Here is a 27,572-nt window from a genome sequence, read left to right as displayed (position 1 = left end):
GGCTCCTGACGCCCCTGAACTTTCCTCCGTTGATCGTTTTTTCTCTGCCCTCGGACTCATTTACGACGAGACTGACAGGACTGCCTTAGCCGAGAGTCAGCTGGTGACCTTACGTCAGGGTAGGAGAACTGTTGAGGAATACTGTTCTGATTTTAGAAAGTGGTGTGTAGCTTCTCGGTGGAACGACCCGGCCCTAAGGTGCCAGTTTAGGTTAGCATTATCTGACGCCCTGAAGGATCTGCTGGTTAGCTACCCCTCTTCTGACTCCCTAGACCAGGTTATGGCCCTAGCAGTATGACTTGACCGACGTCTCAGGGAACGTCAGCTTGAACGTTTCAATGTGTTCCCCGCTGACTTCCCTGCGATTCCCCCCGAGGTCCCGTCTCCTCGCTCTTCCACGGAGGACTCGGAGGTACCTATGCAACTCGGGGCCTCCATGTCCCCTCGACAACGTAGAGAGTTTCGCAGGAAGAATGGTCTCTGCTTCTATTGTGGGGACGACAAGCATCTACTGAACACCTGTCCCAGGCGCAAGAATAAACAGCCGGAAAACTTCCGCGCCTAAGTGATCATCGGGGAGGTCACTTGGGCGCACAGGTATTTCCCGTTAATATGAAACGCAATAAAATTTTGCTTCCCTTTCAGGTCTCGTTTGCTGGCCGGTCTGCCATGGGCAGTGCCTTCGTGGATTCTGGCTCATCTGCTAATATCATGTCTGTGGAATTTGCTATGTCTCTAAAAATGCCTTTTATTGATTTGCCTTATCCTATCCCGGTAGTGGGTATCGACTCCACTCCTCTTGCTAATGGTTATTTTACGCAGCATACTCCTGTTTTTGAACTCCTTGTTGGCTCCATGCATTTGGAGCAGTGCTCTGTACTGGTGATGCAGGGATTATCGTCCGATCTGGTATTAGGTCTTCCCTGGTTGCAGATGCATAATCCCACGTTTGATTGGAATACTGGGGATCTCACCAAATGGGGTAGTGAATGCCTGATGTCATGTCTTTCGGTTAACTCTATTTCTCCCCGGGAGGAGGTAAACACGCTTCCTGAGTTTGTTCAGGACTTCGCTGATGTGTTTTCTAAGGAGGCCTCCGAGGTGTTGCCCCCTCATAGAGATTACGATTGCGCCATCGATTTGGTGCCTGGTGCCAAGCTTCCTAAGGGTAGGATATTTAATCTTTCATGTCCTGAACGTGAAGCTATGAGGGAGTATATCCAAGAATGCCTGGCCAAGGATTTCAATCGCCCCTCGACTTCTCCTGTAGGTGCTGGCTTCTTCTTCGTGGGGAAGAAGGATGGTGGTCTTAGGCCGTGCATTGATTATCGGAACCTGAATAAGGTCACCGTAAGGAACCAGTATCCCCTTCCTTTGATTCCGGATCTTTTTAATCAGGTTCAGGGGGCCCAATGGTTTTCTAAGTTCGATCTACGGGGGGCATATAACCTTATCCGCATCAAAGAGGGGGATGAGTGGAAAACTGCGTTCAACACACCCGAAGGTCATTTCGAATACCTGGTCATGCCCTTTGGGTTGTGTAATGCCCCTGCCGTCTTCCAGAATTTTATTAATGAAATCCTGAGAGATTACCTGGGTAATTTTCTTGTAGTGTACCTTGATGACATACTGGTGTTTTCCAAGGACTGGTCCTCCCACGTGGAGCATGTCAGGAAGGTCCTCCGGGAAAATAATCTGTTTGCGAAGACCGAAAAATGTGTGTTTGGGGTACAGGAGATACCATTTTTAGGTCAAATCCTCACTCCTCATGAATTCCGCATGGACCCTGCCAAGGTTCAGGCTGTGGTGGAATGGGTCCAACCTGCCTCCCTGAAGGCGCTACAGTGTTTTTTGGGGTTCGCTAACTATTACAGGAGATTTATTGCCAACTTCTCGGTCGTCGCTAAGCCTCTTACGGACCTTACTCGCAAGGGTGCTGATGTCCTCCATTGGCCCCCTGAGGCCGTCCAGGCTTTTGAGACCCTCAAGAAGTGCTTTATCTCGGCCCCCGTGCTGGTTCAGCCCAACCAAAGGGAGCCATTTATTGTGGAGGTTGACGCATCCGAGGTGGGAGTGGGGGCCGTCTTGTCCCAGGGTACCAGCTCCCTCACCCATCTCCGCCCCTGTGCTTACTTCTCTAGGAAGTTTTCGCCCACGGAGAGTAACTATGATATTGGCAACCGCGAACTTTTAGCCATTAAATGGGCTTTTGAAGAGTGGCGTCACTTCCTGGAGGGGGCCAGACACCAGGTAACGGTCCTTACTGACCACAAGAATCTGGTTTTCCTAGAATCTGCCCGGAGGCTTAATCCTAGACAAGCTCGTTGGGCACTATTCTTTACCAGGTTTAATTTCTTGGTTAACCTATAGGGCTGGGTCCAAAAATATTAAGGCTGATGCACTGTCACGTAGTTTCATGGCCAATCCTCCTTCCGAGAAGGATCCTGCTTGTATTTTACCCCCTGGTATAATCGTTTCTGCCACTGATTCTGATTTAGCTTCTGACATCTCGGCTGATCAAGGTTCAGCTCCCGGGAACCTCCCTGGGGACAAACTGTTTGTCCCCCTGCAATACCGGCTAAGGGTACTCAGGGAAAACCATGACTCCGCACTATCTGGTCATCCTGGCATCTTGGGTACCAAACACCTCATTACCAGAAACTATTGGTGGCCTGGGTTGCCTAAAGACGTTAGGGCTTACGTCGCCGCTTGTGAGGTTTGTGCTAGGTCCAAGACCCCTAGGTCCCGACCTGCGGGCTTACTACGTTCCTTGCCCATTCCCCAGAGACCTTGGACCCATATCTCCATGGATTTTATCACCGATTTGCCTCCATCTCAGGGCAAGTCGGTGGTGTGGGTGGTAGTAGACCGCTTCAGCAAGATGTGCCACTTTGTGCCCCTTAAGAAACTACCTAACGCCAAGACGTTAGCTTCTTTGTTTGTTAAACACATCCTGCGTCTCCATGTGGCCCCAGTCAATATCGTTTCTGACAGAGGGGTACAATTTGTTTCCTTATTTTGGAGAGCTTTTTGTAAAAAGTTGGAGATTGATCTGTCCTTCTCCTCCGCCTTCCATCCCGAAACTAATGGCCAAACGGAAAGGACTAACCAATCCCTGGAACAATATTTAAGGTGTTTCATCTCTGACTGTCAATTTGATTGGGTCTCATTCCTTCCCCTTGCCGAATTTTCCCTGAATAACCGGTGTCAGTAACTCGTCAGGGGTCTCCCCGTTTTTCTGAAATTTCGGGTTTAACCCAAGGTTCTCCTCCGTTTCTCCTGGTTGTTCCAATAATCCCGAGGTAGAGGAAGTTCATCGGGAACTGTGCACAGTCTGGGCCCAGGTTCAGAAGAACCTAGAGGCGTCCCAGAGCGTACAAAAGATTCAGGCTGATAGTAGACGTTCTGCTAACCCCCGGTTTGTCGTCGGGGATCTGGTCTGGTTGTCGTCCAGGAACTTGCGCCTTAAGGTCCCGTCCAGGAAGTTTGCTCCCCGATTTATTGGACCTTATAAGATCATTGAAGTCCTCAACCCTGTATCCTTCCGTCTGGTGCTGCCCCCATCCTTTCGCATACATGACGTCTTCCATGCCTCCCTCCTTAAACGCTGCTCCTCGTCCTGGTCCCCCTCGAGGAAACCTCCTGTTCCCGTTCTCACCCCTGAGGGGGTGGAATTCGAGGTGGCCAAGATTATGGACAGTAGGATGATCCAGGGCTCCCTCCAGTACCTGGTCCATTGGAGAGGATACGGGCCGGAGGAGAGGACTTGGGTACCTGCTCGTGATGTTCACGCTGGGGTATTGATCAGGAGGTTCCACCTTCTCTTCCCCACTAAACCGGGTCCTCTTAGTAAGGGTCCGGTGGCCCCTCATAAAAGGGGGAGTACTGTAAAGGATCTGCCAGGTACTACGTCTGTGTATACTCCCGGGATTAATCAGTCGACACCTGAGGCCAGACCTCTTAGACTGACACCGGCTCCCACCAACCAGGGTGGCAGGCTCAGGAGTGGGAGAGCCTATCGCGGCCTGGTCAGTCCGAGTTAGCTCCGCCCCCTGTCCATTTATACCTGCCGTGTTCTCTTCCTCAGTGCTTGTTATTCTTCTTGGATTCCTGGCCCCACTGCTGCCTTGCTCCAGCCTGCTTCTGCCTTGCTTCAGTTCCGCTTATCCTGCTTCGCTTTGCCCCTGGCTTGCTTCCTGCTCCGTGCTCTCGTTGGTATACTCCACTTCATCCTGATCCTGACTACTCATTCACCGCTCCGTTTCCTCGCGGCGTTCCGTGGGCTACTGCCCCTTCCCTTGCGTGTTCCCTGTTTGTACTCCCTTGCACTTAGACAGCGTAGGGACCGCCGCCAAGTTGTACCCCGTCGCCTAGGGCGGGTCGTTGCAAGTAGGCAGGGACAGGGCGGTGGGTAGATTAGGGCTCACTTGTTCCCTTCACCTCCTTCCTGCCATTACACCCACTGTCTATATGGAAGTCAAGGGACCTACCAGGTTTATCCCCAATCCTATCAGATAAATAAATAATTATATAGAGTAATATTCCGATGTCAATGTTATTAGACTCATATTATCAATTATATAATAAAAAACTCCAACTATATGAAGAAGTTCAAACTTCATTTACCCCTTCTGTTTGATGACTGGGTGATTATTCGTGTACTGCATACAGCCAGATTACAGAAATTTTACTGTATATAAAGAAACAAAAAAATTTTTTAATTCTTCGCAATACCTTGTATATTACTGCAAACCCAAATAAAGAGAATTAACAAAAAAATGTGGGTGGTAATATATCCTTGTACACCAGCTGTGTCATTCTGAGTGTTGCTGAAGGTAACAGTTGCTGAAATCAATATGGACCACCCACCAGATCATAAAGCACGGCATCTGAATTTAAAGCATATGATAAAGTGGATCTGTCATCATACTATGCTATTTTGTTATTGGCAACATATTAAAGGGACAAGTCCATTCTATTATTAGCCCAAATGGCACAAAAATGGCCTAATAGAAAATACAGTGGACTCGTAGTTATTGTATTTATCATGGTAGTAGTCCCCTCCATCCCCTCTCTGCAGTGATTGATGGCTGCCGTGTATCTGCAATCTGCATGTATACACAACTGCCATCAATTACTGGTGAGAAGGACGAGGGGAGATGAATGGGGGCGCACTTCCTTCATGAAGACAGTGGGCATAACTATGAGTCCTCTGTATTCTTTATTAGGATCTATTAGCCAAATGGGCCAATATTTTCTGTGCCAATTGGGATAATACTATAGGGGACCTGTTCCTGTAATATGCTCTCCTTAAACAGGGCAATATAATATGATGACAGATCCGCTTTAACTCATATATCCTTTGGGTATTGCTTAGCTGCTATTTAGACTGTGCTCACTCCACTCCTTCGTCCCTCTCCTCCATGCTTTACACTGCAACAGTGTTTTCTCAGATTTTCTGCTGTGTATAAGAACAAGCCCACCAAAGGTTCACCAAGAAGCCAGAGTGTGGAGAACAGATTTTTATTATAGTCAGAAAAGAAGGATTATAAACCACAAGCAACAAAACCACCCGTCAGAAAAATGGTTATACTGAGCCAATTGGGTCTGGTACTTGATTATTAGTCTACTGAGAAATTAAGAAAAGGCATACTACATTAAAGGGGTTATCTGGATTCTGTTTTTTTTTTTTGTAATGGCTGCAAATGAGATAAGTTATGAAATTAGGCAGTACTCACCCTGGCGATCCAGTGCTGATGCTTCAGCGGCACTCGTGGTGATTGTTTACATGCACATAGCATGTGACTGCTGCAACCAATCAGAGGGTTCAGCAGGCATGTGTTATAATGCCAAAAATATGATTCATCAGCGCTGAGCCCCGCTGAGGCCTCTGATTGGCTGCAGAAGTCACATGGTACGTGCACGTAAACAATCACCATGATTGCCGAATGCGTTAGCGCTGGATCGTCGGGGAAGCATCTTTTCTTAATTGATCTAATTTGCAGCAATTGCAAAAAAATGTCAGAACCCAGATAACCCCTTTAAACATAAAGTGTTGCTGAAAGCCACACCCGCTCTATAAAGAATGTACAACTACCATATCCTTTGATTTTAAAGTGTATTCTGGCATATAGCAAATATGTGAGTGAGGACATCTTCACTGACTGTGCCATTCTCCCTCCACAGATGAATTTATTGCAATTCTGGTAACAAACCATTTTGTATATCTGTATACAATATGATTTAGGCATGTGATCATTAATATACTATTATACTTGTCAAGCTTGTTTTTCTGGTCTAGAGGTTGGTTTTTCTAAAGATCCGGTTCGTTTACGAGAGAGCATAAGGCTATTACATAATCATTTGGACCTGAGATCGAATCTAGAGAAGAAATCTCCCCACCCCAAAGTTCTATCTGGTTATATTCTAGGGCCAGGCTTGGCTGAAGGGGTCAGTCAACTGCTATAGTTCAAATATGCATTTTTAAAGGGTATGTCCACAATTTTAAGGTTAGTATATGGATACCAGCTACAATAAAATTAAATGCATTGCATTACTTATCTTGTACTGATCCTGAGTTACAGCCTTTGTTACTTCCCAGAGCAGCATTCACAGTTCTGCTAATAGATATTGGAAACAGTGGACAATCTTCTTCTCAGACACACATCTGAGCTCCTAGAATGCAGTGGGACAGTGAGTTTTACCTATATGAGATTACTGCAGGGTGCCTGGTGTAAATACTTCCCAGATACATATTACCAGAGCAACAATTGAGACAACAAGCAATGTCACACCGAAGTCTGCAGAATTGTGATTGCCGCTCTGAACAATAATATAGACTGTAAGTGAGGATCAGTAACTGATGTATTTCCAAAGATACACAACTTTTTATGTAGATTATATCTATATAAAATATGTAAAATGATGTTCTACGATGGACATATGTCTCACAGTTTTTCCTTTCTTCAAAGGCTTTTTAGTTTTTTCCTTTTAGGAGGAATCTGATATCTTAGCGTCCACTAAATAAACACCTTCCAGGCCTTATGACCAATTACCAGAGCCAAGGCGGTTCCCAACTAAACCTCTGGCTTCTTAGAAGTACTTGTCAGGGTACTTGCTGAGGGGAGGGGGACTCATTGGCATACAGGGTGCACTTTATTTGGCACGCCCATACTGCAAATACCACACCTTGAGCTTGTTTGGTTGGTGTGATTGTTTACAAATAATTGACAAATTCTAATTTAAAGAAGTTTGATAAGAGTATAATCCAGTGTAGCGGTGGCCAGATGTGGTCTAAACCACACCCATTTACAGTGGTCAAAGGCTGCATGATTTTGCTGGGTATAATCGGTAAAATAGTGTGGCTATTCGATAATGCATATGTACGTAGTTTTGGTTGCATGCAGCCGCCACTATGTGGAACCGTACCCAAAGGGTATGTTCACATGCAACAGATTTGTTGCAGAAATTTTTACGCCTGTCCCATACATCTGAATGGGCTTTGTAAAAGTACATGCCCATGCTGCAGAAACAACCCCATTCACGCGTATGTAATGGATTTTCACTGGCAGAAATTTCTGCAACGTGTGAACATACCCTTAAAGTTTTTCACTACAGTAACTGTTACACATTAATTATGGTAAAAAATAGAAAAATATTAAATCATGAAATTATATGCTTGAAACTCGAGTCATACAAATGACCTAAATTAGGATTAGTTCCAAAATGGTTCCTTTGTACTCAGATAGAGAAATGCCAGGAAATACAATTTATTGCGTAAAAATACAAAAATATTTGGTAGACAGAAACAAGCCTCCTCATTTATTGCTGGCATTCAGAGCTCCATGCAGCAAGAATTCGATAGCTTAGTAATGGATATGACAGACACTGAGTTAGTTACGTCCAGACCACATCATAAATTAACATTTTCAACAGTGGCTAAGTAAAAACGTATGTTTTACTCTTCCATTAAGCAGAAGCCAAATTAAACATCGTCTGCATTTTGCGGCATTCATTGATGAAATCACTTTGGCATATATATTAACCTCTTACTATCTTTAATTGGAAATACTTCATGTATTGTTAAACTCAATGCAATGTTATTTTATATATAAGGAAAATTATTGCTAAAGGGAAAATTTGTCTTCGATTGTAATTAATTATTAGGGAGTTTTTTTAAACTCAGGAATTAATAACTTTTATCCAGACTGGCTGGATTGTTAGATTATGTATAATTTACTCATAGCTATGTAAAAAAGAAAAAAAAAATCTTCTGCTTGTCCATACGGGTTACTCTACATGGATGTGAAACATGGATATATAATAACATACACTATATAGGCAAAAGTATTAGGACGGCTACACATTGAACCTACAAGAGCTTTTGATATCCCATTCTAAATCCATAGGCGTTAATATGGAGTTGGTCACCCCGTTGCAGTTAAATCAGCTTCCACTCTTCTTAGAAGGCTTTCTACAAGATTTTGGAGTGTGGCTGTGAGAATTGTTGCCCATTTATCCAGAAGAACATTTGTGAGGTCAGACACTGATGTTGGATGAGATGGCCTGGCTAACAATCTCCATACTAGTTTATCCCAAAGGTGTTTGATGGGGTTGAGGTCAGGGCTCTGAGTGGGCCAGTAAAGTTCTTCCACATCAAACTCACCCAACCATGCCTTTATGGGCCTTGTTTTGTACACTGGGGCACAGTCATGATGGAACAGAAAAGGGCTACTAAGGGGCCTAGACCAACCCCTGAAAAACAACCCCACGGTATTATCCCTCCTCCACCAAACTTTACAGTTGGCACAATGCAGTCAGGCAGGTAACGTTCTCCTGGCATTTTCCAAACCCAGACTTGTCCATCAGACTGCCAGATAGAAAAGTGTGATTCATTACTCCACAGAACACTTTACCACTGCGCCAGAGTCCAGTGGCGACAATACTGGCAGCAGAGTGCTCCACATTAACAGTGCCAGCAGAGTGCCCCAAAAATCAATACTAGGGGTAGCTCCAGGGGTGGACATACCATATCTGCGACCTGTGCAGCTGAATAGTTGCCCAGCAAGTAAGAGGGCCCTCTGCCATCCTAAAAAGTTGCTAGCAGCATCCTGTCGATTAGATTGCATGTAAAGGATTGAGCTAGTGACTTTAAGACGCTCTAAATTACTCTAATTACTAAATTATTATTAAATATTCTATGATAAGGGAGATGCTCTATGGTTGGAGAGTCCATATACTGTTCTTGTACAGAGGCCCTCTGCTGTATATGTCCACCACTGGGGAGCTCAATATATACATATTTATAGATCTCCCTTTGAATTCATTGGTAGCAACATAAATACATAAGTAGCTACCTCCCACTAGTGACGACTCCCAGCAAGTTTTTTGCAGGAGACATGCCTGCTCCGACAGGGCTATGGAAGATATTATAGGTGAGCCCCGGAAAATCCAGAAAAGAAGGTAAGTGTGACATATCTCTCTTAAAGGGGTTAGGTGTGGACCAAAAATTATTAGCAGTGTACTCAGTGCAGTAGAGTTGCTAATACACATTCTGATCCCACGTCAGCGCTGATTATGAGATTAAAAATATATATTTATAGCAATGGCGGGGGACCAGAAGTCTAACTGCACAGTCTTCCTTCATGGTGACATGACACTTCGTCATGTGACCGGCCCTGCTGTACTCTATGTAAGCAGTAGTACAGCGCTTGCATAGAGTACAGCGGGGCCAGTCACATCACAAAGAGTCGTGTTGTCATGAAGGAAGACTGTGCAGTTAGATTCTGGTCCCCCGCCAACATTATAAAAATCTATTAAAATCTTATAATCAGCGCGACGCGGGATCGGAATGTGTATTAGCGAGTGTACTCACATACTGCAGTGTGTACATTGCTAATACTTTTCAGTCCACACATAACCCCTTTAAAATCTTACCTCAATCGATACAGACTGCAATTTAGTAATATAGGTTTTTATAGCTAGAACTTCTCCTTAAAATACCAGCTTCTCCTATTGTCTATGACAGCTAGAACTGTAATGACTTTCCAGAATGAATTTTCATAATTGCAAAATGATTTGACTTTTCTAATAATTTACAAACCTCATCTAGTCGCTGCAAAGCAGTCAAAGAATAAAGCAGTCAGTGTGAGATGGACCCCTTAGCGCACTCCCCAGGTTCTAGACTATACTTTCTACAGTGCGCTACCCCAAGCTGGCAACACAATGATTTATTATAACTTTTTGTCCTAATTATGTTGCCTAAACTGATAACATAATATAGTGAGGGTCAAGCCCATAAAGCAATGCCCGTTAGCTAACATTGTTTGGGGTGCTTCTAAGATTTTATGCATGATGAACAATTTCCAAATTCTAATCATTCTGCAGGAGAAGGAATGTTTACATTGGAATCTAAAAGTCATTATATACTGCTCGTGGACCATAAAAAAGCTGCCAGGTCCCAAAATGAGCATGATTTGGAGTGATGCTTTCAAGGCTAAAAAGATGAATTTATGACGTCCATGGTCAGATATGAAAAGGCGAGACTGCACTGCAGTGTCTCCGGGCAGTGATGTGGGATAAGACTTTCCAATCCATGGGGCTTAGCGTGTCTGGTGCATACTTGCTCAATTATTCCACTTATACCACAAACCTGTGTAGAATAAAACAGGGGCCTCCAAGGTGGCTTTTTAAATTTAAGACATAGCTACTATTTAGAGAAGCACACAAAAATGACATTATTAAAAATGTTAAATTATAATTACATTTGAATTAAATAAAACTAACAATAATAATATATAAATATGACTCTAGCGTTATAAAACTGAAATGATTAACTAGAATGTCGTTCTGTTGAGACGACCCCCTGTGCTCGGCTGTAATCTGCGGGAACCTGGCAGCAAGAGTTTAATTTCTCTGCAATGCCACCCCAGGGGAAATTAAGCATTACATGGTGCTCATTGAAATCAATGGGTTGCCCGTGGGCCTGGGCATGCTGAGTCATCCAGGAAGAGAAAGACGCCAGAAATTAATCAATGGATAATGAAGTATTAGAGCAGTAACATTCTTATGAACTAACAGGTTAGGCTGTGTTCACATCATGTTTGAGGTATATGTTTACCGTATGTGCTCCGAATGCTCCCAACCATCGCCCTTAACCGATAACGGGCCCGAAGTATACCAAAAGAGTGTCCTTTTGGCATACATTTGGGCAGTATGCGTCAGCATTCCTTTTTTGCCACTATACTGAAAAGTGTAACTTGTTACATTGGGAGTCAATGAGAGGTGTGTGTATTGTATGGGATACAGTTCCATACATCGGGGCTATATGTTCAGGAGATTTTCCGAGTGTTGAACATACACTATGTACAGAGCCTAACACTGAACTATATTTAGCTATGACCTTACTCCATGATCTGTCACAAGAGCTTGAGGAAGACCCAACCACTGTAACAGGTCGAAACGTTGCTTACTCGCTGTACGATCTTTTGGACACAATAAAAGCGATTTATTGAAATAATGCTGTTTTTTCTAATACCATTTTGGATCTATCGCAAGAGAATCATCTTCATATAGAATACTGACATAACATGATACAGAAGCACAAGCTCCTATTGCAGGTACCTACCCTTACGTCACATGTATACGGTGTTGGATTTCCTCTATAAATGCACAGAGGCAGTTCAAAGAGAACCTAGCACATTGTACATGTCACATTGGAGCTCACCTTTTTGTTTATCGAGAGCAAAATAATATACCGATTAATCTCTAGATAAGCAGGGCCACCCGCTTCAGGTGCTAGAACTTCCACGTCCCTGTGAGATCACCTTTTATGTAAAAATACATTTCTGTGACATATCATGTTTAATCCTATCAATAGAAAGTTAAAAATATAAATGCAAAAAGAGCTCAACATGTGTCCTTTGTTAATTATTCTGTGACAAATCTAATTCCAATGAATGAACACATATTAGGAGCTATAGGCCTAATCACTAATCTGCGGTACTAACACTAACTTACCTGTAGGGGTGCTACTGCGGAATGAAGAAGATGGCGTAATGGGTGGAGTGACTGGAGGGGTGAGGCTGCCACTACCATGGCGGGGCGGTGTTGACACATTTCCTCGGGATACAGAGCTTGATAATGTCAGTGAGAGCTTAGGCTGAATTTTTTTCTTTAAGGTTTCTTGTTCACGTCGAGCTGCATCAGTCATAAATCTACGATAAAATAATAAGAAAGTAAATCCTTCAGAGTACAAGCAGTAAATCTTGTGCTGGAAAAATACTAAGCAATTAGATATTTTGAATATAAGAAAAACAAATGGTGTTTCAGGTGTATCTAAAAGTTGTCTATCCATTACCTAGACTATGCTGAAACAAGTCATATACTGTTTATACATCACATAACCTTCATAAATAACATCAGTAGATGTGCACTTGTGGTTTTAAAACTGACATAAATTAATAAAGCACAGTTATCAATTAATCCAGCACAGCTCCATTGTCTAGTAGAAGACTGATTTGCCCTCCCTCATACTTTACACTGCAGCTCTACTTGCTCTGATTGACTGCTGTGCACAGACCTACTATAATGTCACCAGGAAGTCAGTTCAGATTCTGATTCTGTTACAGAAAGGATGAAATTATTATAAACTAAAAGCAATAAAAACCACCAGTGAGCAAAAGATGATCATCTCTCATGACTTGTCAGTATTACAAAAATATTTGTATTCCTCATAGAATACCGAATCTAGAGCATCTATTCAGAGAACGCTCCATTGTGCGTTCCTCTGTTATTCCTCCTGGAAATATATTAATATATTGACAACTGGGTGTTACCATTCTCAATTTCAAAGTGGCGTGTCCCTGCACACTCTGACAATGTTCAATCAGTGCAGAAAGTGTTAAACAGTATGGGGACACAACCTATTGAGAATGCTAACACCTCGATGTGAGTTTATTCATACATTTCCATGAGGAATAACAGGAATGGCACAATGCAGAGCTCTATGAAAAGATGCTTCAGCATTATTTCATGGGGAATACAAGAATTTAGCAAAACATACATGGCGGAGGAGCTGACAGGTCCTCTTCATAGATGTTGACTCATGATGACAACTCCTGTCCATATACCCTATTAGGGCATATGGACTTCATAGAAAGAGGTTTGCCTCTTGAGACTCCACTCTATGTCCACTCTGGTGGACTCCAGACGTCCATGCAATACGTGAACGGCAATTAATAATAATAATAATGGTTGGTCGTAGATAAATGTATGCCTAGATGCAGCCGCCAGAACAGCTGATCACCAGCGTAGAGAAGTTGGACCCATGGCCATTTGCTAATCGCTTCTCTTAAAGGGGACAACCTCTTTAAGCGGAAAGGAGATCCTGGAGAACTGCATAGTTTATCTTCACAATGCAACATCTGAAGAAAAATAAATTAAACAAATCCAACTTCCAATTTTATGTTGCTGAACATATGTAATAAATGTTCGAAAATCTAGGAGAATGCATTTTAACTGATAATACCCCAAATCCCCCTCCCCCGTATTAGCTGTAGTTAGGGTAGCTGCTTGGCCAGTGGTTACATTTCATGCATGCAAAGTATTACATGGTGTCCACTGAAATCAATGGGTGTCCATGTAGTGGAGCATATAAACAGATAAGGAGCGCTGCTCTTCTCTGGCTAATAGAGGGGGTCCAGTTCAGTTCTTAATAGGGCTTATGGTCGCCTGTTCTATCGCTAAGGACACTATAACACATTTGTGAGACAGTATAATGATAGTCTTGCATGTTTGTTTTAGAAGCCAATTCCAAATGTCAGATCTGTTTAGGACTACAGGATTTTATTGGGTTTGGAAAGCAAACTAATAAGGCTTTTGTTCTGCAGGACTGAGCGTAACAATGGGTAAAGTATGGCTGGAAACATTAGGGAAAAATAATGGAAAATATTCTTAATACCAATAGATCAAGTGGAATGTTTTTTTATTACATTGGATTCCATGGATGAACAGATAATATGGTGCCTATTTCCAAAAACAAAATGAGCTATAAAATTAAGTGTATTTGTTAAGTATCTATTAAGTCTGAGCCAAACCAATTGTTTGCGAGATCCAGAACCATTATAATGAGTTTTTCCCAATTCAGAACAGTGGCACATAGTTCGACACTACCCTATATTAAGACGAGGAACAAATGTACCTGTGCTGTCACTATTCTGACTTGTACCACACTGTATTGTGCAGGTGACATGGTAAATATCGGGGGGCAGATGTATCAGTAGTGTTGCAGGGTTGGGTTTAGCACAATGTAAAAAGGGTCATTAGTATCAGTGATGATTGTGACATTTCATTTAAAATATTTCATGGGTCATGATAAATGTCTCCTGTGGGCTTTATAGACAGGCTCCACGATGAATCATTTTTAACACGTTTGATCTATCACGATCGGTTATGATTGGTCATGATCTATTTTTTCCCCATTGTCTTCTAATTGGTTAATCAGGGTTCTGTCAGGTAGCCATTCTTTTTACTGGAAATAATAGTGCAGCATGCTGTGATACTCTGGTCATCAATGACCGACGGAAAACTGATGGTGAAGCTCTACCACAAGGCACACCCCTGCTGCTATGAAAAAAAAATGACACTTTTTATTCTTGAGCAGTTTGGTATTTTAGGTCTAGGGACTTTAATATTGATGGTCTATCCTGGGCCATCAATGTTTGATCAAAAGGGGCCGAATTGGACTAGCTGCAGTACCAGATACAGCCACTTGTGGTGCTTGCAGGAGCGCAGGGCCTTCTTATTGTGCTGATCGTTGCAGGTCCCAGCGGTCGGACCACTACTCCTCAAATATTGATAGCCTATCCTATGGAGGAGCGCTTGAGAACTACCACACTACGGCATTGAGAAAACCATGGCAACACGGTGTTAAAAACTTATGATTTAGCCATCTTTTTCTTAAAGAAGCCGTTCTTGCTGCTGTGGATACATTGGGCCTTGTGTAATAAAAAGCAGTGCAAAAAACGAAAACTGCATGTGTTTCCAAGTAACCAATCAGAATACAACCATTTTTGTAGAACATATTAGAAAGGGCGTAACATCAGTTCCAAAGGTATTTTCTGGTTACACTCCAAACCGGAATAATGGTTTTGAAGGTTTTTCAATAATCAGTGGATTAAAGGTTATGATTTCTAGTAGCATGGATTAAGGCAGACATTTAATCAGTCTACCCAGGACGAGGTTACAGGAGGACAGCAGGCAACGAGTTCTGGCAGCCACATATAACTAAGCTTAAAATAAGCGTATGTGGATTGCAAGGCAGGTGCAGGCTGAGGTTTCTTCTTTTTTTTTTTTCCAATTCCTCAAACATATCCTAGAGGGGGAGACTTGAAAAGAGAAATAAAGATGTTATGGAATGTACAACCAGTATAAAATATATATTGAGTAGTTTTAAAATGTGTTTTCTAAAATATTATTTTTGTGTTTTTTTTAATATTATTATTACTTTCGTGGCTATAAATATATAGAATGCCCCTTCTGTCCTATTTTTATGTAAAGGAGTTATCCAGGTTCCGAATTCTTTTCCTAATGGCTGGAAATGACATGAATTAACAAAAGAAGCAGCCTTCTGATTGGCTGCAACAGTCACATGCTGCCTGCATGTAAACAATCACCGTGAGTGCGGCTGGAGCGTCAGCGCTGGATCGCCAGGGAAAAGGAATTGTAAATACTGCTTCTTTTGTTAATTCATGTCATTTTCAGCCATTAGGAAAAAAAATTGGAACCCAGATAACCATGCTTAACCAAAAACTTCTGAAAATACGGAGCTGTTTTCAAGGGAAAACAACTCTTGATTTTCAACCGTTTTTTAATCAAACTCGCATTTTTGCTGCGTTTTTTACGGCTGTTTTTGGAACAGTTTTTTTTTAGTTAATGAAAAACGGCTCCAAAAATGGCTCAAGAAGTGACATGCACTTCTTTTTTACGGGTGTCTTTTCATGTGCCGTTTTTTGAAAACGAGGCGTAAAAAAACGAACGCTGTATTTTCCATTGAAATCAATGGGCAGATGTTTTTAGGCGTTCTGCTTCCGTTTTTTTTCAGGCGTTTTTTCAGGCGTAAACACCCCGAAATACACCTGAAAACACGTGTGAACATACCCTAAAAGGTTTGTCTGCTTTGGACAATGTCCTTTTGTTTGAAGGGCTCCCTAAAAATAAGCTTCCTACTGTTGGGAACCACCGTGATCAGCTGAAATCGGTGAGGGAACCTGTTAGTTCAAGCATTCACTTCTTCTGCAGCACCACCACAGTCCGAAATGAAACATTACATTGTATCCATTGAAGTCAATGGGCTGCTCATGTAACACATAGACGTGCTGGGTCCTCCAGAGGAAAAGAGACGCTCCTTGTAACTTCTCTCCGCTCTGACTGACCCCCAAATAACTCAAAAAACACCTAATAGGATATTTCAAAAACATAATTTATAAACTAGACAACCCCTTTATTATTATTACTACTAATACAAATAATAATAATTATTATTATATATAATACCAGGAAAGATAAATCCCTAAATTGTTCTCTTGTGTGATGTCTTTTAATAATCTAGTCAGGTATTTCAGAGTTATCTTGATATAACAGGTGTTAGATCTCTGGAGGTGACAATCAAAACGCTGGCCATATGGGTGATTTTCCAAGCCAGCTTTTCATGGACTGGATCCCAAATGCCATATAAATCTGTTATGTACAGTATATGCTACGCAGTGTGTGAAAAGCTGTGTCATGACCTCCATGGGCACTCTAATGGCTGCTAGTAGTACATGTCACCCAGCATCTGTCACATGTTTACAAGACCTAGATATCTCAATTCAAGGGTTATTCCCGTCACAGAAAGTGAAGGCATATCGACCCTAGGGACCCCCACAATCCTGAGATTGAAAGGACTGCAGCAATGCACAGTGGTGCTCCCGGAAAAATACTGAAGGGGCCACAATGTTAAACCAGCGTTGCAGCCCCTTTATTCTCAGCAGTCGGACCCCCACTTCTCAGAAACGGATGGAATATCCTAGCAATTTGCTATCACATTATGAGATGGGAATAACACTTTAATCCTTTTTTAAGACTTTTTTTATTTTAGGAAAAAATGCTGTAATCTATTCTTAATCCCTTGATAACGTCATAAATACAAAATAAAACTACCCTTAAATATACAGTATCATAGAAAATAAATGTTAAACTCATATTATATGTTCTTTATTATTCTAGTTCTTATAAGACCTTTTTTTATACTGTAGAAAAAGTAAATTCTGAAGTCGCTATTAAAGACTGGCAGTTGGAAGATGAATGTAGATTTGATTGAGCTGCTAGCACTTAGATTTACCGTATTACCAATCTGCAGCTTAGCATACCACATTTCTTGACACCAACCCTAATGCAAAAGCATTGCAAGATTCTGGCATTCATCCGAAGCGTTTAGCTGAGCAATGTCTACAAGCAGATGAGATAATGCGAGCCGGTGTTCTGTCAGTCACCAGCGTGTACTTTTACCAACTTTCCAAACACGAAGACCTTCTCTAGGTGGACTGTTTATGTGTTAGCAGATAAAGTGTGAAGAACAAATCTCACTTATAACCTTATTACTTCATCATCCCTCCGACTACGAAGCTCTGACATTATATATTCATTAGATGACTGCTATTATATAGAGGATCGTGCTCCGCCCTTAAAGTAACTTTCTAAGATTAGACATCCCCAAAGAGTTCCATAACTAGATATAATAATGAAGATACGGATTAAGCGCCATTATACAGAAATATTTTTTTAATCATTTATATAAGGAGGTACTTTAATTTTTATAATACACATCTCAGCTGCTTCAGAACCTCTTTTTAAAGAATGAAAGTGATATCCTTGTCCTTGATTGAAAAATATTATCCTTTTCAAAAAGAAGGTCTGTCCCATCTGAGGTGGGTATTATGGTGTTTTGCAGGATACAAACTGAAGCTGATGCAGAACCTCTTCTTTACAAAAAAAAAATGGAGTAATTCAATCAGGAGATACACAGGAGATGGAGCACAAATAACCAAACACTCTTCTTACCATGGGGAGTGATTAGAAACCTTCATTTCCATTGTACTTAGGAATACCCCAAATCTAAACCCTATATATCACACATAGGTGAACTATTCACATATAAACACAGAACACGTACAGAATACTAAAAAAAACAACAACCTCTAACACCTCACCTCATTTACCCTTTCTCAATTGTCTTTCACCCCAAAGCCCTGTTCACACAGAGTATTTTTTCAGGCAGAATAATCTGCCTCAAAGTTCCTTCAGGAATTTTGCGGCCGATTTTGACCTGCCTTCACTTTCTTGCCATGGCGTTTTTCAGCCACGGGCAAAAAAACACTGCGAAAACTGCTCTCTGCTTCCCATTGATTTCAATGGGAGGTCAGAGGCGGACCCACGGCAAGAAAGAGCATGCTGCTTTTCTTACTGCAAGCGGCTAAAAACGTGCCGCCTCCCACTGATTTCAATGGGAGGCGGTTTCGGACTTATTTTTCCGCTGATTCCGAGGTGGTTTCCGCATCAAAGTCAGTGTGATCTGGGCCTAATCCCCACAATTGTTTCCATCTATGATTAAACCCTCTTGTGACCTGCGTCATGTTACCTTAAATTTTAACCAATGGCGTCTTAGAAGACAATTGAATTATGGACAATCGCCTTACTAGGGAAAGATAAAGCCCTTGTGGTTATAAGATTTTAATAGTCAAACATTCTAAGGCTAGATTCGCCCGAGCGTGACAGATTTACGCGTGTAAAAACACACGTAAATCTGTCCGTGTGCATTGCGTTATGCATCAGTGTGCTTTGCGAGTGGCATGAGTTTTTCACGCCCTCGCAAGCACTTTTTTTTTTCCAATGTAATTAATGCGTAAAACACGTGTGCTGTCCTTGGTTTTCACGCACCCATTGACTTCAATGGGCGTGTAGGTGCGTGAAAACGCACCAATATAAGACATGCAGTGAGTTTCCCGCAATGGACACTCGCTGCGTGAAAACTCACGCATGTGTGAATAGCCCCATTGAAATCAATGGGGCCGCGCGCTGTGCGTTGTTTCAACGCACAGCACACGGACGAGATTCGCGCTCGTCTGAATCCTAATGCTATTCCTATTAACACCACAGGGGGCACTGTTTATAGAGCTCATCTCACCACAATCAAACAAAACAACATGGATTCTCCCATATGTAATAATACTAATAAAAAAAACAATGCCAAATTAGCTTTGTAGAGCAAAAAATTTGAAATATATACTTTATAGGCTCTTTCACCTTTGCAACCAAATTCATTTTTATTCACTAATTTATTTATTTTTGACTTCGTTTTCCCGAGTTTCGCTCTTGGGCAGGTGACAGGAATTTTGTCTCATCGCCCCGGTCCCGCTTGCATTGCGTTTTCCCACAAAGCACAATAATATGTGGCCTGCTTTTCTAAGCCAGACTGCTAATGCATTGAAAACACAAAGTAATACAGTGCGGCTTAGGACATGGAAAAATCAATGCATGGCAAGCTTTATTAATACGTTAATGGAGAACACAGCGACAGAAAAACTGGAAAATATCATCTAACTAATTGGAACTGCACACACCAAAAATGTACTTTTGCTTTTAGACGATGTCAACATTTCGACAATGCATTTACACCAGGACCAGCAATAATGAATGACTCAACCACATTACCTAAATTAAAGTAATATAATAACAGTATAATATAGCAGTTTGGATTTTAACAATTAAATGCCTGCAGACTCCTGCTGCTGCTCCCAAAACTATTACCATCTGACAGCTGTAGTCCGGACTGAGTCATATGATTTCATACTTGGTGCAGAGCCTGGAGGACGGACACTGCCCACAATTCTAGGCTGTTTACCAGACTCGGGCTAGACTATTGCAAGAAATATGTGGAAGGCTAGTCCCTTCCCCCAGCATGAGCTGCTCAGTGGTGTGCGGTACAGTACAACAGCGCCCTCTGGAGATCAAGAGATGCATTTACATCACATTCAATCTTTATCTTGCAGTAGGTCTGCATTACATTGTAGTGAATCATCATACGAAATATACAGTAAAACCGTACGGTAAATATTTCTATGACGCGTCCTTCATAAATCATTAAGCACGGCTCACACAGTGCAGTTCTGGTGTATGCTTTTTTTTTTTTAGCCAATGCCAGGATTGGATCGCAAAAAGGGAGGTATAAGGCCTCGTTCACACATTGAGTATTTGTTGCAGATGTCGGTGCAGACTTATGTCTTAAAAAACCTTATTCACGAGCAATGGAAAAAAAAATCTGTGCAGATTTGAAGGCATGCTGCGGATTTTCAAATCCATTACAGATTTCTTTAGGATTTCAAACATTGCAAGGCAAAAGGCGAAATCCACAGCAAACTGTACATGTAACGCATATGGATTTTACAACGGATTTAAGACCATCTCTACAGTGCAAATTGTAAGGATATGTTCACACGCTTAACAAAAAACGTCTGTAAATATGGAGCTGTTTTCAAGGGAAAACAGCTCCTGATTATCAGACGTTTTTTGAGCAACTCGCGTTTTTTACGTCCGTTTTTGGAGCTATTTCCAATAGGTTCTATGAAAAACGGCTCCAAAAACGTCCCAAGAAGTGTCCTGCACTTCTTTTGACGAGCCATCACTTTATGCGCCGTATTTTGACAGCGACGCGTAAAATAAAGGCTCGTGGGAACAGAACACCGTAAACCCCATTGAAAGCAATGGGCAGATGTTTGTAGGCGTATTAGGGGCGTTTTTTCAGGCGTAATTCGAGGCGAAAAACGCCCGAATTACGTCTGAAAATAGGCCGCATGAACATACCCTAAATCGCGTGGAAACTTGCAGCTTCATATTTTTCTTTTTATTTCTAATTTCTTTGGGATCCAATAAATGCCCTGAACATATGTCAGATCTGATTTGTTGCAAAATACAAATATAAAGAAAAACAAAATAAAAATGTGTTATTTTGGGGCCTGTTCACATCAGCGTTAGCTTCGTTGATGGGTTTCGTCAGACCTTTCCGACAGGGAAAACCATCAACGGAAAGGCAAACGGAAACCATAGCTTTTTTACCATTCATTTTAATGGTAATGCTTCCATTGCTAATGGTTTCCATTTGTTTCCGTTCCGTAAGGTTTCAGTTTTTTTGGTGGAAACAATAGCGCAGCCGACTGCGCTATTGATTCCGCAAAGACAGAATCAACGGAAACCGAACGTTGAGGTGAATAGGCCCTTAATCTATTTTATTTTGGTATAAAAGATACACTTTTTCTTCTTATTGGGCTCTTTTTTTTTTTTTCTTTTTTTTTTTTTTTTTTTTTTTTTTTTTTTTTTTTTTTTAGCTTTTTCTTTTCAACAAATTTTATTGAACATTTTTACATTTAGGTAAAAGACATATATCAAAAACAGATTAAAATAAAATTGAATATAAACCATTTCACTCAATGAATTATAATGTTGTTATAAAAAACAAAATGACAAGCATTCGTGAATGCAATGACAGTAAATGTAGGATCAATATATGAAAAGGAAACATCCTATACAACAAGAGACAGAGGAGGGGGGAATAGAAGGGTTGGGAAGAATATAGCGGAAAACTGGGATTGGTAAGGGGGGAGGAGCCGGTCAGAAATCTAGAATGAAAAGAAAAGTCACTGGACTTAATAAGCAGTGATCATATTGGCAGGTAAGTGAGGGTATGCGTAGCTAATCCAGGGCGACCAAAGCGACTCAAACCCGGCAACCCTATCTAGTAAGATTCCTGTGAGTTTTTCGTTCACAAACATCTGGTCCATTCTAGTTTTAACCCCTGCAAAAGTTACTGTATGTTTTTTCCAAGAGTGGGCTATAGTTATTTTTGCAGCCAAAAGGATATAAGAGAATAGCCGAAATTGTGCGTTCGTAAGCTCTGGGGGTTTGTGATGGAGAAGGCCTATCTTCGGATCTCTTCTTATAATAATGCCAAACAGACTTTGGGCGAGACCAAATACCCTACTCCAGAATCGGGTAAGCTTAGGGCAGGACCACCAAATATGGAGCATGTCACCGGGAGAGTGGCAACCACGAAAGCAAGAGGCAGGGTAGGTGGGAAAGGCACGTGCAAGTCTGCTAGGAACCAAATACCACCTCATCATGACTTTATAAGCCGATTCTAAAATATTTGTGTTAATGGAGCAGTGTGATACTATACTCCAGATATTATGCCAATCTGCTGGTTCGAGCGTCACCCCCAGATCCCGGTGCCATCTATCCACGTATGTGTGGGGAACAGGTGTGGGGTTGTTAAGGAGCCATTTATATAAGACTGATATGATCCCTTTAGTATTAGGGTTGTTTTCGCAGATTCGCTCGAACTGTGAGTAAGAGTCTGAAGCAGTCTTGTTGTGGAGAAGAGAAGTAATCCAATTCTTAAGTTGTAGATATCGGAACACTTCGCCGTTGGGAATCTGCTGAGAGGTCTGAAGCTCACAGAACGAGAGAATCCGGGAATGGGTGGGCGTTAGAAGATGATGGACTCTGAGTATACCACTAGTCCACCACCATTTAAAGGCTTGGTAATTGTCTGTACCTGGGGAGAATAAAGGGTTATGCCACAGGGAAAGGAGGGGAAGATGCGGCGAGATCAATCTGCTAGAATATTTAACTGAGTCCCATACCGATAAAATGTGCATGAGTGGGGGTGATAGGTGGGAGGAGCGGAAAGAGGGAGGTAACCAGGGCACTGATTGGATCGGGGTTGGCGACATCTCCGGAATATCCAGGTACACCCATAGAGGCATATTTGCAGAAGCATGCAATTTAGTTAAGGGTGCTATCATAGCTGCCTGGTAATATTTGGAGACATTCGGAACCCCCAGTCCCCCATCTGCCTTTGGTGAACAGAGGGTGGACTTGGATACTCTAGGGCGTGCTCCCTTCCAAATAAAAGATGAGATCCGATTCTGGATGAGGCGCAGAATGTGTGCTGGGATTTTGATTGGCAGGGTTTGGAACAAATAAAGAAGCTTTGGAAGGATGGTCATTTTGACTGCAGAAATACGGCCTATCCAAGATAAATAGGTGGATTGCCAGGATGTCATCAAAGATGTTATTGAGCGAATAAGGGGGGGGTAATTAGCGGAATACAGCTGCTCATAGGAGGGAGTCAACTGGATACCCAGGTAGTTCAATGAGTGTCCGGCCCACTGGAAGGGGAAATGGCTTTGTAGTGAGTGCAGGGTTTGTTGTGATAGATTAACATTTAAAGCGATAGATTTTGCGGGGTTTATAGTAAGTCCAGAAATAGCAGCGAAATCTGATAGAGTTTGCATTAAGTTAGGAAGGGAGATAAGGGGTTGGGAGAGCATGAGTAGCATATCATCTGCAAAGAGGGACAATTTATGTTGCACTCCCCCTAACTCCAGTCCCCTAATGTTCTGATTCTGGCGAATCATCATGGCTAGGGGTTCAAGTGCTAGGATAAATAGAATAGGGGATAGAGGGCATCCTTGTCTGGTGCCCCGTTCAATAGGAAAAGAAGCAGACTGGTAGCCCGCGTAGCAGACTTTAGCAGTAGGGTTGGAGTAGAGGGCGTGCACCCATGACATAAAGTGGCTACCAAAACCCCACTTCCCCAAGGCAAAATCCATGTAAGACCAAGATACTGTATCGAAGGCTTTTTGAATGTCGAGCGAGAGAAGCATTGACGCCACATTTCTCTTGCGTGCTAGGTGAACCAAGGATATAACTCTCTTGGTACAGTCGCTTGTTTGTCTTCCAGGGACAAAGCCTGCTTGGTCTCCATGTATAATCCCGTCAAGGAAGCGGTTTACTCTAACCGCCAGGATTTTAGCTAAAATTTTTATGTCAGTGTTCAGGAGGGATATTGGCCTATAATTGGTAATTTGAAGAGCATCCTTTTGAGGTTTGGGGATCATTGCAATATGGGCTGTCAGGGTTGGTGTCCTAAGGGTTGTGCCAGTTCTGATAGTGTTAAAGAGTTGGGTCAAATATGGGCTTAGGAGCGGAGAAAGTTTTTTGTAATATAATGGGGAGAAACCGTCTGGGCCAGGAGATTTGGAAGGTTTTAATTCCTTGATAGCTGCCTGAACTTCAGTCTCAGATATCTCAGCTTCCAATGCTTCGAGATTAGAGGAGGTAATATCTGGAAAAACCAAATTAGCTAGCAAGCCCTCAGCCTTCAAGGGATCAAAAGGTGGGGGGGATGAGTATAATTTGGAAAGGAAAGTTTGAAATTGGGAAACAATCTTATTAGGGTCTGCTGTTATTGTGCCGGAGGCTGTCCGCAATCTAATTGGTTCTTTTGGCGCAGCGGGAACTCGCAGCTGACGTGCTAAAAGTTTACCCGGTTTATTGCTTTGCGAGTAATAGCGCTGCTTGGACCATCGTAGCTTACGTTCAGCCTGTTCCGTCAATAAAAGGTCAAGCTCTAATCTGGTAGCCTCAACTGACGCTTTATTAGCATGCGAAGGCGTCTGTTTCCAAGCATTTTCTTTTTGTGCTAGTGTTTGGTATAAGTCTGTTATCTTCTTTTCTCTGTTTTTTTTTTTAATAGACCCCAACCTAATGAGAGTCCCCCGCAGGGTGGCTTTATGGGCTTCCCATAGTATGATCGGCGAAGACGTGGAACCTACATTTAAGTTAAAGTATTCCTTAACCGCTTCTTCAATCTGTGCGAATGAGTCTTTGGATGTCAAAAGGGAGTCGTTTAGTCGCCAATTAAAGGATAGCCCCCGTGGGATTAGAGAAGAGAAGGAGACCTCTACCGGGTTGTGGTCAGACCAGGGTGTGCTAAGTATCTTTGCGGCGGAGCATAGTGGTAATGAACGCTGAGACGTGAATATGTGATCAATGCGACTAAAAGAGGAGTGGGGGTTGGAGTAAAACGTAAAATCTTTTGTATTGGGATGTAATTCCCTCCACAGGTCATGTAGATCGTGAGCCTGTAGCATGTCACTAAACATAGACGAGGAAGTTTGAGGTGTGGATGATGTCAGGGTCGGGGATTTATCTAAAGCTGGATTAATTACCAGGTTTGAGTCGCCCATGACCACTAGCAAGCCCTTTCGATTGGCATCTATCTGTTTAAATAAGTGAGAAAAAAACTCTGTTTGAAACTCATTTGGTCCGTAATATCCCACTAGGGTCACCTCTACATCAAATAGAGTACCGACCAGAATCACATATCGACCAGTAGGGTCAAGAATTTCCTTGTTACAAAGAAAAGGGAGATTCTTTCTGAAGGCAATAACTACCCCGCGTCGCTTTTCATGGGCATAAGAACAATGGAAAACAGGAAAGTGTGCACTAAGATGTTGTGGTTTGGAGGCAACAGAGAACCTGGTTTCCTGGAGGCAGACAATGTCCGCATGACAGGCTTTGTAGAAATGAAATGCCTTCGATCGTTTATGTGGCGAATTGAAGCCTTGGACATTATGAGAGATTATTTTCAAGGCAGAAGTAGCCATATGTATGATCTGATGATTTTATAATGAGTTCTGACCGGCAGGGGGAAAGGGAAAGAAGGGCTGGAAAGAGAGGGGAGGGAGAAACAGAATAGGTAAAAAGGGGTGTAGAGACAATTATGCATTTAGAAAACTGAAGAGGGAAATTCGTCCGAAAATCGACCGAAAAGGGTGGACAGTAGCACAGGGGATACTACTGATAGAGTTCGGGTTCGCCAACACCTGGGCACAAAGGTGTGGTAACGGCAATCTGTTGAGGTGAACTTAAACACCATGTCATGACATATAGGGGAAAGCAATGACAGAGAGGGGAAAACTAGCAAGGGAGTATGGGCCAGGGGGAGAGAACATTAATTTCCAGAACATTCTGCCCCAAGTAAGATGGCGGACCAGGCACGCCGAGTCGCGTTCAATCATATAACCAAAATTAAACATTGCCATCAATCAAGGCAACAATTACTTAGAATTATCTTGCCGGTTGACCTCCTGCAGGCCATACACACAGTGCCGCCTAAAGGCAAGGCAAAGTATGTCTAGCCGGCAGGACAGCAAAGCGACAACCACGTTAATAGAAAAAATAAAAATAAATGGTTAGTGCCAAGTTAATGAGCATTGCATCTAGTTAAACAGCAAACTTATTCCAGATACAGAATTTCCAGAACATTCTGCCCCAAGTAAGATGGCGGACCAGGCACGCCGAGTCGCGTTCAGTCATATAACCAAAATTAAACATAGCCATCAATCAAGGCAACAATTACTTGGAATTATCTTGCCGGTTGACCTCCTGCAGGCCACACACACAGTGCCGCCAAAAGGCAAGGCAAAGTATGTCTAGCCGGCAGGACAGCAAAACGACAACCACATTAATAGAAAAAAATAAAAATAAATGGTTAGTGCCAAGTCAATAAACCTTGCATCTAGTTAAGCAGCAAACTTATTCCAGATACAGCAAAACATGGCCTCCGCTACCGCCCGCCACTCAGCAAATAGATCAGTCCCCGCCGCAAGAGAACCAATATACAGGGTGGAAACATGTTAAAAGTACTCATCCATCAGTCGGGGTCATCTCGAATATCATAAACGGATCCAGATCTCCCGGGTGGTCTGCGGGGGGGGACCTTGCTCCAAATAGGACGTAGCGGCGGCCCATCACGACGTTCCTGAGAAAGTTGACTTGATCGGGCGGCGTCTGTCGGTAGAAGCTGTAGGGTGACCAAAATTTGCCGAAGCTCCTCTGCCGTGCTGGCCGAATAATATTTGTTGGCTAGAGAGAATTGGAGCTTGAAAGGGTATCCCCATCGATATTTGATATGGCGGCTTTGTAGAACAGCCAGTAGGTTTCTCATATTTCGCCTTTTCTGTATAGTTATCGGAGAAAGGTCCGCAAATATTTGGTATTCGTGGCCCTGAAACTTTAGGGACGATGTGGCTCTAGCCTTTTGAGACAGGGTTTCTTTGGTGGCATAATAAGTGAGCTTCACCACTATGTCTCGTGGCTTGCCATCTTGTCGTTTAGGGCCTAGCGACCTATGAACCCGGTCCATCTCCAGCCTATCCACCGGGAGATCCGGTGCCAGCTCTTGGAATAGGGCCGTAATGGAGGAGTTAAGATCCTCGTATGTCTCGGGCAGACCTCTTATCCGGAGATTCCCCCGTCGTGCACGGTTCTCGAAGTCCTCCAGGCGTAGCATCGTTGAATCCAGGTCTGCTCTCAGTGAATCAAATTCGGCATCGTGCGCATTCAAAACTTCAATGGTGTCGTCCATCTTAGTTTCCAAGACGTTTGTCCTGGCTCCCAGTTCACGTATCTCTTTGGTAAGATCTCTCGACAGCTTAGAAGCGGTGAGCTGCAATTCTTGCTGCAGGAGCTGTTTAAATTTCTGCAGCAAAGAAGCGTCCCTGGTGGTGAACTGGGGTTCAGGTATCTGCGAGCCGTCTTCTTGGGAGCCTGCAATAAGTTCAGGCGAGGCCTGTATGTCGTCGTCCGAAACAGCCGACATGGCGGGCGAAGTTGCAGTCTCAGGCTGGGGG

General features: G+C 42.7%; 1 protein-coding gene across 1 annotated transcript in view; it reads right to left on the bottom strand.

Moving 5' to 3' along the window:
• JAZF1 (JAZF zinc finger 1) overlaps positions 1–27,572 on the bottom strand; it is a 256,693-nt gene that overhangs the window by 41,026 nt on the left and 188,095 nt on the right. The window contains exon 3 of the mRNA XM_075828627.1: positions 12,019–12,215. Coding sequence (XP_075684742.1) covers positions 12,019–12,215 — 197 coding nt within the window. The remainder of the gene's footprint in view (positions 1–12,018; positions 12,216–27,572) is intronic.

The sequence above is a fragment of the Rhinoderma darwinii genome, chromosome 5 (assembly GCF_050947455.1).
Source record: "Rhinoderma darwinii isolate aRhiDar2 chromosome 5, aRhiDar2.hap1, whole genome shotgun sequence".
Classification (NCBI taxonomy): Eukaryota; Metazoa; Chordata; class Amphibia; order Anura; family Rhinodermatidae; genus Rhinoderma; species Rhinoderma darwinii.
This window is presented reverse-complemented; position numbering and strand designations above follow the sequence as displayed.